The 18,049-nt window shown below is 38.8% G+C and overlaps 1 protein-coding gene across 1 annotated transcript in view; it reads left to right on the top strand.

The window, feature by feature from the left end:
- WWC2 (WW and C2 domain containing 2) overlaps positions 1-18,049 on the top strand; it is a 105,373-nt gene that overhangs the window by 83,459 nt on the left and 3,865 nt on the right. The window contains exons 13-21 of the mRNA XM_010569984.1: positions 515-595; positions 678-764; positions 3,901-4,093; positions 6,341-6,505; positions 7,315-7,427; positions 8,415-8,607; positions 10,562-10,726; positions 13,251-13,343; positions 14,454-14,696. Of these exons, the coding sequence (XP_010568286.1) occupies positions 515-595; positions 678-764; positions 3,901-4,093; positions 6,341-6,505; positions 7,315-7,427; positions 8,415-8,607; positions 10,562-10,726; positions 13,251-13,343; positions 14,454-14,696 (1,333 nt within the window). The remainder of the gene's footprint in view (positions 1-514; positions 596-677; positions 765-3,900; positions 4,094-6,340; positions 6,506-7,314; positions 7,428-8,414; positions 8,608-10,561; positions 10,727-13,250; positions 13,344-14,453; positions 14,697-18,049) is intronic.

Here is an 18,049-nt window from a genome sequence, read left to right on the forward strand (position 1 = left end):
CTGCAAGACTTGAGTCCCTCTGGTTCTTTGAATGGTTCCAAAAACAGGCTCAGAGGAAAGATGCTTCTTGTTTGCACAGAAACCTCTTTATTTTACAGAGCTCCTGCTTCTCAAGTATTCTCCAAAGCAGTATTTCATATCCAGTTTACGTGTGGTCTGATGTTTATTACAAATTTTAATTTCCAATTTTGTATTCAGGGGGATAAAGAAGTACTAAGTATGCATAGGAAAATGTCATGAGTTTTTCTCTTGCCTGTTAGTTTGGCCTGCTTCAGTAATCAGCCTAAGGCCTTTCTGACTCATTACTGGAGTTGTCAAACTGTTCAGGCAGCGATTGTGTCTAAAACGGGCATTGCTATTGTGTAGGCTCTGAAATTCTCATTTGGAGTGCACACTGTAATTAAGTCAGCCTGTTTTAGGAGAATGTGTATACATTCTGTGTATGCATACCTTAATTATTGCTGCAAGCTAATTATAATTTTCCTAAATTTGAGTATTTGCCTGTTTGCCCTAGACCAAATGAAACTGAGGACGTCGTATATAGTGAAGATGACGCGACAACTTTAGAGGCTGCCCAGGTACAAATAGGACTCAGGTAAGTAACCAGCAAAGGGAATATTTCTGTTCATACATGAATGTGAATAGTAAACTTCCTCATGTTGTCCTTTCTTTGACAGATATGACCACAGCAATTCAAGTTTTGTGATAATCATAGTACGGCTCAGAAATCTTCCAGGGTTTTCTGTCCCCCTTGGCTCTAAAGTGTAAGTCAAACAATCACTGAGCAGTAGTGTTGAAATATGAGAATATAATAATAAATTGTACAAATTCTCCAAAGGAATGGATTGATTTAAACTTTTAAAACTGTAGTAGTACTTAGCTTTTACATATTCCAGCAATGCTGCAAGAAAAGAAGTTATCAGGAAATTTGCACATTGCACTAAAGTGGAACAAAAAGGATTTTTTTAAATGATGCTTCATTTAGTGTTTTTAAACATTCTGTAGCTTTGTGAGTACAGAACAGCTATTCTGTAGTTACTAAAAACATTCTTTTGATACTTTGCCATTCTTTCAGCTCAGAATCTTGTCTTTTTACATTTATGTGGCATTTTGATGTAAAATGATGTTAAAATAGTATATGTCTTTTAAGTGAGCTTTTAATGGTGAGGGGTGAATTGATAAATTGCAAGCAGACAAGCACAGCCACATTGAGATACACCATCCCTAACAACTGGAGCTTAGAGGTCTGTAAAGACTTAGTTCTTGTGTTGAATTGGATCAATATGAAAGGTCTAAAAGTAATTACAGTGGAAATCATGTGCAGGAAATGAACAAAAATGACTGAATAAGTAAATGTTACCACTGAGATTCTAATCCAAAACTCTCATCTGTACAAGTAAGTACAGCTTGCCTTGGCTCCTTGGGGACCCTTGTACTTCAGTGAGCTTTTTTACAGACTGAAAAACTATCTTAAACTGTTGAGAAGCTTAATAAGATTAGAGTAGAACATACTCAATACTTGGAAAATTTGGTTTTCATGCTGGTCCCCTTCCTCCTGTCCCCCATTACCTTGAATTCAATTGGCAGATTAATAGGAAGCCACTGAATATGGAAAGGATGTATGGAAAGGGATACAGGCCTGGGTACCTGTGGCATTTTTTCTGTTTGTTTTTGTTTGGTTTTAATAACAAATGGTTGTCTACTACCATCCTTCCTTCTCTGACCTCCATCTTTCCCCTGCTGACCTTCCAAGTTCACTAGCATTTAGCACAAGAATATAGAAAAACTATAGAAGAGTAAATTGACACAGCCAGGAGGAAAAGTAGACAATGTAGAATATAAAAAAATGCCAACAAAATGTTCAGTAAGATAAAGTTACGTCATAGCTGGCATCTTTTTAGGAATTAAAGTATGAAGTTGTAATTACAGTTGTCAAGCATCTTCAGTGCAGAAGGCCAGACCTGCTGCTGCTAAAAAGATTTAATAAAAATAAAGCTACACAAAACAAGGAGAAAGGACAGACAGGGTAAAGGAAGGACCTCGCAAACAGCATTTTCTCTGTCACTTGCCATTGTGTGCATATATGTATATAATGTACAGATATGTACAATGATAAAATTTGGGTCTGGAAAATGATGCTATGTTATAACTATTTTCTAGAACATCAAATTGGATAGATCAGTACTTTATTGAACCTTTACACATAGAGGAATAGATTTGACATGAGGTCTTACTGATACCTGTTTCCACACTGTTTGTAAAAGCTGTTCATTTTTAGAGTAGGTAGAGCCTAGCTGAATACTTATTTGCATCAGGATCATTTTTTCATCAGTTCAGAAGTCATAGGTTTGTCATAGCAAAATCTGAGGCATTGGTTAACTTTTTAATTTTTTAATTAAAAATGAAAGTAAGCACTCTTGTAAAACAAAGCCAGTGAAAAATTCATCTTTTACTTCTCTGTTTACCCCTCATTCTGGCCTGATGCCAATAAATTGGCTAACAATTATTAAAAGAAAGCTCCAATGAATGACCTTTAAAATATACTTTTAATATACTTTATCTTCGATTCCTACCTCTTTCCTAAATGTTTCCTAATTGCTTAATCTATTAAAATGGCTGTTTTCAGTAGACCATGCAAATTGCTCACCTACATTTATGTGAACACAGCAGCAGCGTTACTGGAATAACATTACACTACCACTTAACTTTGGGATGGGTTTGTCAAAATGCTGGATACCTGCTATCCAGGCTATACGTGTGAACCAAGCAACTTAGATCTTACTCTTTATCCCAAGAGGCTTGGCATAATTGGGGAATAAAGGCTATGTCCAAATTCAAATAACAAAATAAAATTTCTCACAGACCTAATTTCTTTCAGGTCAATTAATGTAAAACTAAGTTTTTAATAGTAATAGCAGTCTGTACGTAGTCATTACCAGAAAATATAGCAATAGTACTATAAATTTTGGGAGAACAAGTTTTTTCCAGAATAATTTTCCTTGGTCCGCTTTTTATTCTTGCTGTAGCTAGCTTCATTGCATTCTGTTCCACAGTGAATGTCAATTATATTTACAGCCAATACCAGAAATAGACTAATGCATACACACAAAAAAGATGTAAAATAATTACTATGCTCATTCGTGTGTACGAGAAGGTGTGCAATAGGTAAATGGCATGTACAACTTGCATTAGGAATGTCTTTACGAAACTACTACTAAAGTGAGACCTGGAAGTTAATCAGTACTACATTTATCCACCTAATATCCATTCATATTTGTTACATAAAAAGAATGCAGCTGTGTAACAATTTCAAGTTATTCCCTGTGCTTGTAATTTAGGCTTGCAAGATGCATTCTTCTAAGTCTCACTTAATATATTATGAATTGATCTTAAGCAGCTATGGCCCTAGCTATTTTCTTCCTCATTTTCTTTAGTTTTCTGGTTTCTTTGGAGGTTTTGTTTTGTTTGTTTCTTTAAAAGATTAAAAGACGTCACTTCTTTTCAGTGCTGCTCACATTGTTCTAAGAGTTTAATTTTTACATCCACCCAAATTTTTCTCATTTTTTTTTAAATTAAGATCATGTTTCCTCCCATCTGTGACATTATTTTCAGTGTTCACAGTACTAAACCAGAGGACAAATTTGGATAGAGACAGAAATAGCTACCTCTCTTGCTACTACCTTACCAGGCACAGAAATTCCTTTTTGGGAAATGTTTCTGCAAGGGGCAGGAGGAGTTTCTCACTCCTGTCTTTCACCTCTTTTCCATTCCACCTCTGCTTTGTTGCTGTTTCATTTTCTTGCCATGCAGTCCTCTAGTTGATTGTGGTCGACTTCTATCATGTGTCACCAGCAAGTGCAAGTTTAAATACAAGTAAAGATTTTGTTTTGTTACTGGCAGGTATGTTAGAGTAGCAGTACTTCCATGCTCAAGTGATATCAGCTGCCTGTTCCGCACAAAAGTTCATCCTGTCATGGAAACCATTTTATTCAACGAGATATTCAGAGTAACCATTTCCCAAGTAACACTGCTACAGAAGACGCTGAGAGTAGATGTTTGTGCTGTCAGTAGAAGTCGTCGGGAAGAATGCTTGGTATGCAGTTTTATTTCTGGCTTTTTTTGGCATGCATTTGTTTGTAGTGTCCCCTCTTTTTTTGATGGTCAGGGCTGCTAAAATTCCACAGTAATTGGAGACACTCTGAAGCACAACTTGGTTGTTGCTGTAGTACTTAAAATACTACCTTTCTCTGAAATTCCTGATACAGAAGTCTTATCCTAGATGGAAGTTTTAGGAGGTGTTCTGATAATTGTAACGCTGCATTACCTTAACCCTTTAATTACAGATTGATGCTCCATCTTTGCAGTTTTATACATAAAAAAAATCCCCCTAAACTTCATTGCAACATTACTCTAACACTAGATTTTAAATTAAAAGCTGAATAAGAGCCACAGTACGTCCAAAAAAAAAAAAGCAAACCCTCATTATCACAGCTTGTAATAAAGAACAAACTAAATTAGATTTTTGCACATTGTTGTAGATATGTCCAACTTTTTAGTCTTTATGATCTGTAGAAATAATAAAAAGGCATGACATTCATAGACCAGTCTATTGGAAACTGGCACTTTTTAAATTTTGTTGTTAATTGTGTTCATCACCTGATTAGTGATGAGACATTTACTTTCAAATTGCTTTTGCATGGTCTGGTACAACTCAGTTTAGTTTTTCACCATGAGTCCAACTTAGTAGCACAGCAAGATTTTTAGTTACAACATGCTGAAGAGATGGTGGAATCTGGTGGGTTTCATCAGCTCCAACTGCTGGGAACAGCCTCTCGCTTTCAAAAATGTAGAAGTTAACTTAATTCCTGGGGAATGTGTTGGCCTTTTTCAGTATGTAAGAGGTTTTCCCCTCAGGTAAGAGGAGGGCAGTGGAACAAAAATGCAACAGAATGCAGGATGCAAAGGTGAAGAAAAAAACCCAACAACAACAAAACCCCACCAGAGACATAAGAGTTAATCACAAGATCAAAAGAAAGAGTTGGGCGTACCACCTTGTTGTGGTTTAACCCCAGCCAGCAACCAAGCACCACACTGCCGCTCACTCACCTCCCTCACAGTGGGATGGAGGAGAGAATCAGAAGGGTACAAATGAGAAAACTCATGGGCTGAGATAAAGACAGTTTAATAGGTAACACAAAAGCCACTCACGGAAGCAAAGCAAAACAAGGAATTCCTTCACCACTTCCCATAGGCAGGCAGGTGTTCAACCATCTCCAGGAAAGCAGGGCTCCATCACGTGTAATGGTTACTTGGGAAGACAAACGCCATCACTCCGAACGTCACCCCTTCCTCCTTCTTCCCCCAGCTTTATATGCTGAGCATGACATCATATGGTCTGGAATATCCCTTTGGTCAGTTGGGGTCAGCTGTCCCAGCTGTGTCCCCTCCCAACTTCTTGTGCCCCCCCAGCCTCCTCGCTGGTGGGGTGGTGGGAGAAGCAGAAAAAGCCTTGACTCTGTGTAAGCACTGCTCGGCAGTAACAAAATCATCTCGGCATTATCAACACGGTTTTCAGCACAAATCCAAAACATAACCCCATACCAACTACTATGAAGAAAATTAACTCTATCCCAGCCAGGACCAGCACACACCCCCAGCAGAAAGCCCTGGGTGACATGACGAGAGTCTTGGCAAGAGCTACGTGCGCAGCCCAGTAGCTCTGAACATGATTTGCTTTGCCAAAGAAGAGACTATTTTAATCTCCAAGGCACAGCCCAAACACGAGTACTTCATAAGTTTTCCCAGAGTGCCAACTCAGTGTATGTCAGTGCTTGTCCAAATGAAAGGGTTTGTTAATCTCTTTTACTGTCTTTTCATCTGCTTCCTCGCTGGTTAGAGCAAACAAGGTCATCTGTTATTGTTTGCCATATTGATGATTTTTGTGGTGGAACAACTGAAAAATTGACTGAAACTTGCTGCTCTATGAGTTGATGCTGCAGGTTGCATTGATGCAGTTTTTCATTATTGAATGCTGTAGAAAGCAGACGTGTGCATTACAGTGATATAGGGGTTTTTGTGTGTGTGCATGCGGGGAGAAATTCCACAGATTGAAATAAAAGATGGCAGAATGGACAATATGAAGGACCTTTCCATGTACTACTTATTTGTTTATTTTAGCGAGAAGTGGAGGGAAATAGAAAATTGTACAGTTAAAAAGGGAAGTAAGATTCATGTCAAATTTGTGCTGCCTATTTTACATGATAAATACTGTAGAATTTTTTCAGCTGTTTTGCAGGAAATAAATTTCAACAATTTTCTTCTGTTTTCTTATTTTGTGCAGGCTGGGACTCAGATCAGTCTGGCAGATTTATCGTTTTCTGATGAGACTTGTACTCTGTGGTACAACCTGTTGCCTTGCAAGCAAATTCCTGGCAAAAAAAACAAGGAACTAAATGAAGAATCCATGTTTCTGTTAAGCAAGCAGTCATTGGACTCACTGGACTTGGTGAGCAATGTGTGGGCTATTACTGTAATAGCAAGAAAAAAGCCATAGCCTCTAATTGTGCTGTTGCACTGTGGTTATTTGAATACGTGAATTGTCCTCCCCTGAAGGTCCAAAGCCCTGTTGTCTTGCAGGCACTTTTGTTTATAGTGAATTTCTGTGGGAGTAGGTCCTGTATGGGGTTTCAGACTTGCTAGCAAGTGTGGATAGAGCTGATGCTTCTTAGCAGGATACAAAATTGCTCTCCAATTTGAAATACTTCAGCTGTATTTCATTTTAAAAAGAATGTTATTGAAGAGCTTCCTTAAATTTACCATTTATTTTCATATGCACACATTAAAAATTGCTATTTATTAATTATTTTAATTTGCATACTTAAAGCCACTGCACTGAAAGTGCTGTTTATTCAAAATACATACCAATTCTTCTGGTTAAATAAGCTTTTCTGCTTTAATACCTCCTTAAGAGAACTATGTTAAAAAATGTAACTTTTAAGAACAACTTTTTTTTACCTGGGGGTATTACAAGTATGAGAGGGAGAGACAAGACATTAAAGGATGACAGGAGCATATTTGATTGCATTATCGTTTTACAAACAATCTATTTTTGATTGACATTTACTCTGTATAAAAACAATTGGTTAATGTGCTACACACTGACAATTCAAACCCCTTACACTTCTGATCTGAGTCATGTTTTTGCTGGCATCAGGGAGCAGCAGGGTAATACAGCTCTTGCAAGAGTTGTCATTTTTTTAACCTATGTTATGTATCACTCAATTCTGGTTTCATCTTCTCTTTCCTTGTGAGCAGGATGCTGTGTCAGCTCTGCTGGAGAGGACATCTGCTGAGCTAGAAGCAGTAGAACAAGAGCTGGCTGAAGATGAGGAGGAGGAGCAGGAGCAAAGGGGCTCTGAGGAAGACTGGTAAAGCCACTTTTGCTCCCTCACTGTTCATGCCTGAATGATTCCACTCATTCCTCCTGTTCTTAGACAAATGAAAGGGCTGTACTTTTGGAGGAGATCATAGACTCATGGAGCAGTTTGGGTTGGAAGGGACCTTTTAAAGATCATTTAGTCTAACCCCCCTGCCGTGGGCAGGGACACCTGCTAGATCAGGTTGTTCAAAGCCCTGTCCAACCTGGCCTTGGACACTTCCAGTGATGGGGCATCCACAGCTTCTCTGGACAACCTGTTGCAGTTTCTCACCACCATGGAAATTGGGGTAAAGTCTTGTGTGGTCACCTTCTTTTAGGTTTGCTACGTCTTGGCTGCTGTATTAACTCCTACTGCTGATGCTCTTCCACTCCATGTACATCTTCCTGTGAAACCACCTGGGGAGTCTAAGCCACTGGAGGTGTACTAGAACGTCTCATGTCAAATACTAGTTGCATTCACAATAATAAGCAACTAATAGGATTTGAAGAGAGAGCTGCTGTCTGACAAAGTGTGTGTGTGCTTCCATTGATAGTCTTGTTTTCGGAGAACTTGTGAGCTTTCCCAAGAAACAGATTTCTTACTAAATTGCTACGTTGAGTTCTGTTCCTGTGCAATTTCTTAGCTGCAGTGTAGAAATAATACATGCTTTATTATGAGGGGAGACTCACTCATTTGTTTTCTGAATTTATTGCAACCAAAGTCCTTCAATGTTATCAACATACAACTATTGAATGTAGTGCGGTGTTGTCATAATGATCTTGAAGGTGAACTGTAGTAGAGCTTGCTGGGTTTACTGGAGCATATAATGAAATGTGCCTTCACGTGAACTTAATGGAAGCATTTGGGTGATACTCTTGTTTTCCCTGTCAGGAAAATGCGTACATTGTACATGGGTGAAGGCCTAGGCCTTTGATACCTTTCTCTGTTGGGCTTTTTCAGTTTGAGAATAAGCCTGGGCTGCTTCTGTTCATACAGGTTGGAAATGCTTGCAGAAGCCTCTGATGAAATTGTGGATGAAGAGGAAGATGGTGTTAAGCTGGCAGTAGAAAGCAACTGTACTGATGACATGGGATTACTCGTTGATGCACAGGAAACAAATGAAGACAAGGACAGAGAGAATGGTGATGAGGCCCATGAAAGCCAGCAAGCTGCTATAATACTAACACTGGTGAATATCTTGAAATACACATTCCTATGGTATTTTACTGCACCTGAAGATTTATTTCTGAGCAGTTAAGTCTGCTGCATTTAAAATTTGATGTGTCTTGCTGTAGTGCTTGTCAGTATGTACTTTTAATGAAATCGGTGTGGTCACTTCTGAACTATGAAGAGGACATTTAACAGATAGGCAAGGCAGAACTTCTAAGTCAAAGACAATTAACCAAAAATCTGTATCTTCACTTTTTTTATTGCATAGGGAGAATATTCAAAGTACAAGTGCAGTTCAGTAGCTTCAACTTGTGCATACTTAAAATACTTCTGCTCATCTGTTTCATTGTTTCCTTTTTTTTTTTCCTGATTCATCTGATAAAGAGGGAAGGACAGAACAGGGGTCAAGATCTTTAAACCAATTAGGGGATTTCCTTATTTCTTCTCTCTGTTTTAGGGTGTGAAATACAAAAACTGGCTTAGCAGAGAAGAGGAGGAAAGATTAATGAGCAGAAAATTCTAAAATGTGTATTAAACTGTGTACTATTGAACTACCCCCACACTGCACATAACAAATTCTGATTCCATGTTCTTGTTAACCATTTGCTTTACATCATATTCCACCTTTCTGAAAGCACTTTTAGTAAATTTTTAGTAAACATATCCCTGATGTGGTAGCACACACTCTAGAAATAAAATTTTTGGAACACCTTTCTGCATCTTAATGAAGACACTGTTGCATGCATTAAACCCACAGGTTCTGTAAAATAGAAAGGTAAAAACACAAAGAATGACATCTCGTTCCTTCAAGTTAGTGACAATACAGAAGTTCAACACCTCCATGGACTTGCTGGAAACTGTAATTAACTTTCAATTAATGTGGCAAGATGCCATATGAGCTAAGGCCATGGTATAAAAGGACTGACAGTCTGCTGGGTAGCAAGCAAATACAGATCAAGGCCCAAACTTGGCAAGGGGAGACATCAAGGACAACATCTGAAGGTTAGGCACGCACACAAGTGTTTTGCTAAGCCTGGGCTGGACGGACCTGGATAGTGAGTGAAAGACATAGCAGACCTCATTGTAAAGCCAGCCACAGATCTTCGTGTGCCAGATCCTCTCAGGGTTGCAGTTGTGTTATTTAGGTCACTGTATTTATCACCTGCACATTGAAAACCGTGAACATCGCTAAATTACCCAAGTTGAAGAAAATGCCCCAGTGCACATCAGTAACATCAGAAGTGCCAGCTGCTGCAGTGCTTGTTCTAGCTTGGCTGTCAAGATGATTGCTGCATGTAAGTAAGCACAGGCTGCACCACCTACGGGGATGTTGACACCTGAGGCTCCCTGTGGCACACGTGGGGCAACTGTAGTAGGCAGCAGGTCGTCCTGTGGAACAGTAGCTAGCTAGTCTCTTCCCTGGGTTCACAAGGCTGGTGCAGCTCTGCAGGCTGCCCTGAAGCAGCCCCGCTGGTGGGGTTTGGGGGACATATGACAGTATGTCTGGGAGAACCTGGGCAGTGTAACTTTCCCAGCTGCCCCTTTCAGTGCGCACAGGCACCATCTCTAGCATGGCAGAACCTTGCTGTTCTGCAAATGCAGAACAAAATAAATATTAATATAAATGCGCAATAACAATAATAATAATGTCCGCAAGTGGCAAAGCAAAATACTTGTTGCACCATGGTTCTATCAGACCATCTGTAGGGCAGCAAAGGCCTTTCTGCAAAAGCTTTGGTTTTACTGGATACACAGAGTACCTTCAAAGACTCTTTGCACGCTGTTAAGTGTTTTGGGAATTTTGTGTTTCTTTACTCAGCAAAGTTTCTGTGTATATGCAAGCTGCTTTTCAGTGCTGGTCTTTTTCCATCTGCTGCAAGGTAACAATGCTTGTAAAATCCAAAGGCACAAAAACTATGTGGTGGCATGTGTCTGGATATAGTAGTTCTTACAAACTAAATTCCTTTTCATAGGTTGATAAAGAGACTAACACCGAGGAGTTGGTTAACGAGAACGCAACAGTCCGACCCAAGGACAGAGCCAGCTGGAGCTCAAGACAGTGTCCCTTTGTCAGGAACAGCATGATAGTGCGCTCACAAACCTTCTCTCCAGGCGAGCGTAACCAATACATCTGTAGGGTAAGAGGAAAAACACTTGGAAGGAAGAGCTATTAACTAAAGAGTCATTTAAATTCTTGGGAATGATGCATTAATGACAGTGAGTCATGTACCAATTTTCCCTGCAAGAGGCACAGCCTGTGCTTTCTCTAATTCGTTCTTTCCATAACTGATCTGATGCATAGTAGAATTGACTTTCAGCAGAGTTGCGTACTCTTGCAAAACACCTTTAGTAGGGCAAAAATACATCCTATTGGAGAGAAGTAACACAGATGCCTGTGCTGGCTGGCTGCAAAAAGTGTGTTTCCCTGCATGTCAGCAACTACAGCTCTCACACAGCAAAATAATTTGTTAAAACACAGAATAGAGTTCACTGTAAACTGCCATTGCATTACCATATTTTAATAATGTAACCGTTTAAGGGTAACAGTGTGGAAAGAGCTCCATCATCAATTTTAAATCTCACTTTGTATCTCAACTGGTTTTAAACCTGGGCAGCCCAAATGCTGCTGTAATTACATCTTTGAAAGATGTGCGAGCGCTGCCTAGGGGCTGAGTTTTAAACATGCCTTTGGCAACAAAGTTCTCCAGTCTTTCTAGATCTATGGTAGCATGGAAAAAAAAAAAAGATTTAGACTGTCAGCCCTGTTGCTGCTAAACTAACTGTGAAAATCATGTGTTTAAAGATTTAAGAATGGATTACCAGCTCTATAGATTTTAATTACAGGCACCTTAGAAAAGGCAGTTTATTTTGATCTTTAGTTTCTACAGGTTACTCACACAAGTATGACTTTTTTTTTTTAAATACTTATGCTTTAATTTTTCTCCAGTTCAATTAGAGGTGGTTGTCTTAATCATTTGGGAACATTGAAGTTGATCACTTCTCTGTGATTATCATTGGCCTAAAAAACCCAAAATAATCTGTAGTTGATATCTACATGCTTAAATAACTATTCCGTACACCCTCCAGAATGAAACACAGTAGATAATTTTGTAACAATCTTTACATAATTTGGGTAGATTACTGGCTGAATTCAGAACCTAACCTTCATCTTAATTCCTGTACACTGGAAATTAGGTGTATTGGCAGAAAAATACAGCCTTAGCTTACTGCCTATGGAGGTCTTTGGCAGGATGTAACACTAGTTGCTCTGATAGTTTAGTTGGTATAAACTCCTGAGGTGTTTTGCATCTGGAAAGCCGTTGGGCTTTTGTAGCTTTGAACATTGCTACGTACCTACTGCCAGAAGCCAGAATCTAAAAAAACATACCTTGAATAAACCATTCTCTTTCTCATGTACGGTATTGCCTGGAAGCAAAGTACCCTAGGAAAAACCCATGTTTGCACAGATGAATCTTTTGCAGTTTCAGAAATACTTGTAGTCCACTGTCAGGGCTCAAGAGTGGGCACTGTATCTGCGTCTGAGTCCACGGAGAGGGCTGAATAATGGGGGTCTCCCCAGTCCTAGTCCCCAGCTTGCACCACAGGCATATCCAGCCTTGCTTGCTTTGTGGTGCCATAGTAGAGGAAAGCAACTGTCGGACACGCTCTGGCTAACTGCCAGCTGCTTTCTTTTTGGAAGAGATGGCCTAGCTTTAAGAAAGCACCTACTCTCATACGATGTTACAGCAAACACAAAGATTTTTGAGGCCTAAAGGACTGACCCAAAGTCTGTTGGTGCCTTTGAAAATCTCCCTTGAAAAGTGCATAAAGAACATCAGTGATGATAGCCACCTGTGCATATCCAGGGGTGGGCTCCCAGTAGTGGCTCCATAGTGAAGAGATGGATTTGTCTCTCGAGAGGTGTATTCGTATTGCAAGAGGTGGTATTTCTCACCTCCAACTCCCAGTCAGTCCTGTGTAAGCATGCTTTAGGGCTCTGGCTTTGGTTATTGAAATGTTAGCTGAATGATTCTTTTTGTCTGTCCTTTTCTGAAGAGGTGAAGTAAATATCCTGCAGATAGATGCTTCTGTTTCTCTGAAGGTTACCACCGTGCATGCTGATGCATCTAATAATCTGTCTGCACTGATGTATGTGGAACTAATGCTATAATTAAGCAGAAACTACTGCTGAGCTGTGATGCATATTTTTGAGAAGCAGGAAGTGCTTCTGAAGGAGGCTGTAGGCACACCTATACTTGTTACAAATAATAATACAAAAATACTGTTTGTTGGACAGGTGCATGTCTACAGTAATTTACGATCCCTGTAGTAAATTTGTTAAAGCCTGCCCCAGGTAAATGAAATCCGTAGTTTATAATCTGCAGCCAGACAGTGATTTGGCAGTACTTAATAACCTAACCGTAGTTATCTTCCTTGCATTTCTAAAGAGTCTACTTACTAGTTGTTCAGTAAGATCAATGGTTGTCTTGGTTTAGGAATAGACTTTTGGAGTAGACGCTTATTCTAGTTGAAAAATTTTTTACTTTATACTAAGAATGATCTACATGTATATCAACACTGAGGTTTTCTGTCTGGTTATATCAATACAGATGTATTTGTATGTGAAGGTGCTTTATTTCTCTGTTATGTACATTTTGACAGTTGAATCGAAGTGACAGCGACAGTTCAACACTAGCCAAAAAGTCTCTCTTTGTGAGAAACGCCACAGAACGGCGGAGCCTAAGAGTTAAACGGGTATGTGCTTTATTACCTGGACATGGTTTAAAACAAAGTATGAAGAGAGAAGGAATAACAAACTACTTAAACAATATGCTTTATTTCAAGTATTTCAGCAAAAGCAATGCAAGTACCCATGTAGTCCTGTAGTTCCAGGTTGAAATCTCAACACAGTGGTCTCAGTCCTACATCTTCCCCCACCGACAAAACTTATGTTGCTCTAGTTGTGGCTGAACCAGGAGTAGGACACTGGTGCTTAGCATCGTGGCATTTACTGTTGAACTTTAGCTTGTTACTGTCAAATGGATCTGGGTTAAAGAACCTGAATATTACAAAGTGACCCAAGATGGCTTATGCTGCACAAAAGTCAACACCAGCAACATATATCTTGAGCAAATTTTGGTGGAAATTTCAGGGATCCAGATGACCTTTTAAAGGGGATGTACTCTTCTCCAAGAGTATTTTGAGTAGCAGAAGGATTCAAGGACAAGAGAGTAAGATTGTATTTCTCTTGCATGGAGGTCATTCTTAAATAAGTTGAGAGAGTTATGTTTTAATCTTGATTGTAACTAAAAAAAACACTTCTGCGGAAGGGTTGTTACCAGGTAGCAGGATTACATTTGGCATAAGAAAGAAATATTGAATAGTCTGGGATGGCTTCTCCTGCCTGACTTACTCATGCGAAAAGTCGCTGTGAAAGGACAGTAAATAATGTAAAATACACTAAAGAAATGCATGCTTACAGAGTTCATAACATTTTGTGTTTGTTTATGCCTTGAAAAAGCAAATGTTAATAAAAATAAATAATGTAGTTGAAATCTATGGGGAAGTCTGTGTAGTGTTGATCTCCTGGCATTGTGTCATCTTGAGGATCAGAACAGGTTTTTTGTTTTTAACCTGTAAATATAGCATGGTACATCTGGTTGGAGAAACTTTTGCATTTATTTTTAGCTAGTGACTGAAGAAAAATTCCAGAATAGATTAATTTTTGCACTTGGATCTCATCATAGTAGCTTTCTGCTAAAGAAAAACAAAGAACATTTGAGCTTTTCTGACTGTATTATGTGAAACCCTACGCTAGTCTCTCTAGATATTAATTTTTATTGTTCTGTCTCCCAAACGATTTAGCCTGTTTGCCAACCAATCATGCGAAGAGCTACGCAAGAGTGCCCCATACGCACTTCCCTTGACTTGGAGCTGGACCTCCAGGCATCACGCACAAGACAGAATCGTCTGAATGATGAGCTTCAGGCCTTGCGGGATCTTAAACAAAAGCTTGAGGAAATGAAAGGTAGAGGAGAGACAGACCTTCCCCCATGTGTGCTAGAGGATGAACGATTCCAGAAACTCTTGAAACAAGCTGAAAAACAGGTATGAGCAGCATACAGAAATTTGTGAGTGAATATGCATATGCCCCTACCTTTTCTATAAATTTGTTAAAGAATTCAGTCTAGCATGTTAAAAGATTTTTACAGAAGCTCACATTTGTCTAATTACATCTCTGAATTATGCAGTGTAAACAGTATTTCTTTATTAGTCAATACTACAGCATTTAAACCTAGAATTTGAGGTAGTATTTTTCTAGTGCCCTCTAAATACTTTAGTAATTCACAGTAGAAACACTATTATTTGGAGTAATAGTTGTGGTTGGTGTAGTAAAATAGCATTTACGTAAAATTTAATTTAAAATTCTCATGTCCCAGCTGTACTCCTACAGACATGTATGTGCTTTTTGTCCTTCAACATCAGTTGATCTGCAGTCTGCACAGAACTTGTAGCCAAAGATGTTTGTAACAGGTAGAGAGAGGCAATGACCATTACTCATAGTGGTAGGGGCATGTGGGAAAGGCAGTACTTCCACTGTGGTTTATTTCCTTTTCAGGACATACTTCTTCTAGTTTTGGCAAAGGAAAGCCAAATTCTATTCTCTATGGGATCGTCTCTAAAACAATACAAGCATATATGCACTGTCCCTAAACTGCTGTAAGGTAATGGGATACCCTCATGTGGATAAAAGACAAAAAACAGGATAGAATGAGTGAGAGGCAACAGTGACAAGTTGGAACACGGAAAATTCCAACAAGATATATTAAAAAGTTGGATGTTGTGGGGTTTTTGTTGTGTTTTGAGAAGGTTGGTTGTTTCTTTAAATTGTGAGGGTGATCATACACTGGGATAGGGGCCTAGAGAGGTTGTAAACAAAAACCCAACCTCCACAGTTGGAGATACTCGGAACCTAACTAGACAAGACCCTGAATACCCAGCTCTAGCTTCACCTACTCTGAGCAGGAGGATGAAGTAAATGCCTGCTGTAGCCCCCTTCCCATCTATGTCAGTCAATGCACATTAGTTTTCAATGGGGGAAGGTTGCTAGTGACATCCAGGAAGGAGTTGTACTCTTTAGCTATTTATGGTTGATAGAGATTAGTGTTTTGATGACACCAAGATATTCAGAGTAGTAAAAATGGACAGCAGTTTCAACACAGTGCAGAGGACCTTCTTTCTAATATGTAAGCAACAGTTGTTGGTTTTGTTGTTTTGCTTTTTTAAAAGCTGAATGTCAGTAAATAGCCTTGTGTAGAGGAGGGAAGAGATGATCCTAATATTTGCATATACAAAGCTGAGCTCTGAATTAGCTGTTAGGAATGAGATACTTTGGATATAAGAAACAAAAACGTCAGCAAAAACATCACAGTGATCAGCAGATGTCAAAAAGCAAGTAAGACAGGTATTAGTAAGAAGAAAAGTTGGAACAAAACAAATCATTGTTTTATGATATAAATACATGTTATGCCTGTAACTTAAACATTGTTCAGTTCTGGTTCCTCTTCTCAAAGTGGATAATGAAACTACAGAGGGTCAACAAGGATGGTCAAAGGAGAAAACAGCTTCCATGTTAGGAGTGGCTAAGTAGCTACAACTGAAGTCTATAAAATCATGGGTGAGGTGGAGAAGAGCAAATTAATCATTGTCTTTTATTACACAGGAAGTAGGGAATTGAAGAGGTGGCATGTTAAATGCAAGCAAACATAGCACAATATTTAGAAACTGTAAAAGTGTTTTCCATGGAACACTGAGTGCTGCAAGTTTGCATAAGTTCAAAAACCAGTTTGATAAATTCATGAAGAAAAATCCATCAGAGGTCAATAACCATAATGATATCACCTACTTCAAGAAGTCCTTGATTGTCTGATAGCTTAGGAAACAAAACTTTCTCCCAACATGTTCTCCCAGCTCTATGTTTATGCCCTATTCTGTCTTCTCTGTCTTCCTGCCTCTCTTTCCTTGGCATCTGCTATTGGCTATAGCTAGTGGAGTTCTAAAATGGCTGTAAAATACTAACAGAGTTTAGGCCAAGCATTTACAAGTGTTCTGAAAAACCCTTGGGCAAAATGGGATAAGACAATGCAATGTTTAAACATCACACAATGTAACTGTGTGGGGTTTTTTACCATGTGAATTCATTGTCTGGATTTTATCTTTCTCAGTTTTATCCCATAAAAATAGTAGCTTATATAAAGGAAGCATAGCTAAATTTATTTAGAAGTTCATAGTTTATATTTACTGATGGATAGAAATGATAATTTTTAATTGTTTATTTAATTTAAAACTACTCCCTCTCTTAAAGCTATTCCTGCTAGAATAGAGTATGCCTCTGCAACATTTAATTTTATAAATCCTTTGGATTTGTGCTTTCTTATTTCAGCTGGCTCTTTCAAGGCAGCAGATAGGTTTGTCATATTTTATGTTTCTGGTGTCAGTGATCAACACCATGACACACACTGCAATGAGGAATAAGAGTAATAATATACCTTCCTAAAATATATGCAGTCTGCAGCACAGCATTTAAGTCCTTCTTTCCAAGCTGAAAGTCAGAATAATGATCACAGCCACTCCACCTCTTTTGAAGAGTGCTTACAAAGTTTCTAGAGATATTTCTACCCTTAAAATCATTGCAGCCTTCCCCTGTGGAGCAAAACAACCCTGAGAATGCTGTACTCTGCTGTCAGTGTTTCCTCTTGGGTTAGCAAAACACAGCAGCCTAGAGAACATTGTCATAGATTATTTTTTAGATCCTGCAGGCATTATAATGGCGCAGACTAATGCAGCAGCTGGAAGTGCCAGAGAAATTGAGAGAGTCTCAAGTGAAAAATGAAACCACAGATGTGGGGGATGTTGAAAATCAGTGCTAGCACACAGTTACTCTGCTTGAAGCCAAATACACAGACTCCATACCTTCCCTCCCCTTCCTACCACACCTTCCTAAGTACAGCAAGTACATAAAGCCCACTAATACTTGCAGATCAGAAAACAGTTGGTAATTCTGTGCACCAAAAGCATTTTCTCTTATTGAGATTGCATTTTTGTGAGAAATCACGCAGTATTTCAAAGTTTGAGTCTTAAATCCTTATACGAGTAAGTTTTCAGACACCTAGTGTCCTCTGAAGTACTTCCTCTTTGTGTATGTCCAAAAACGATTACTGTGAATATCTTGAAAGATCTTGTTCTTTTCAGTACCTCTTCTATGTAGAGGTAATCTGTAATTATGTTGTCAATACCACAAATATGTCCTTGTTCCAGTGTTTTGGTGTCTAGTACAGTTAATAGTTTCTCTTGAGATTCACTTTATTCTATACAAAAACCACTGAAGGTCAAGACAGGAATTAGGGTTTCAGCTTTAATTTTGATAGTGTTTCTTCTTTGTTATCTCATGCTTAAGCTAA

The sequence above is a fragment of the Haliaeetus leucocephalus genome, unplaced genomic scaffold, assembly GCF_000737465.1.
Source record: "Haliaeetus leucocephalus isolate CR32 unplaced genomic scaffold, Haliaeetus_leucocephalus-4.0 Scaffold284, whole genome shotgun sequence".
NCBI lineage: Eukaryota > Metazoa > Chordata > Aves > Accipitriformes > Accipitridae > Haliaeetus > Haliaeetus leucocephalus.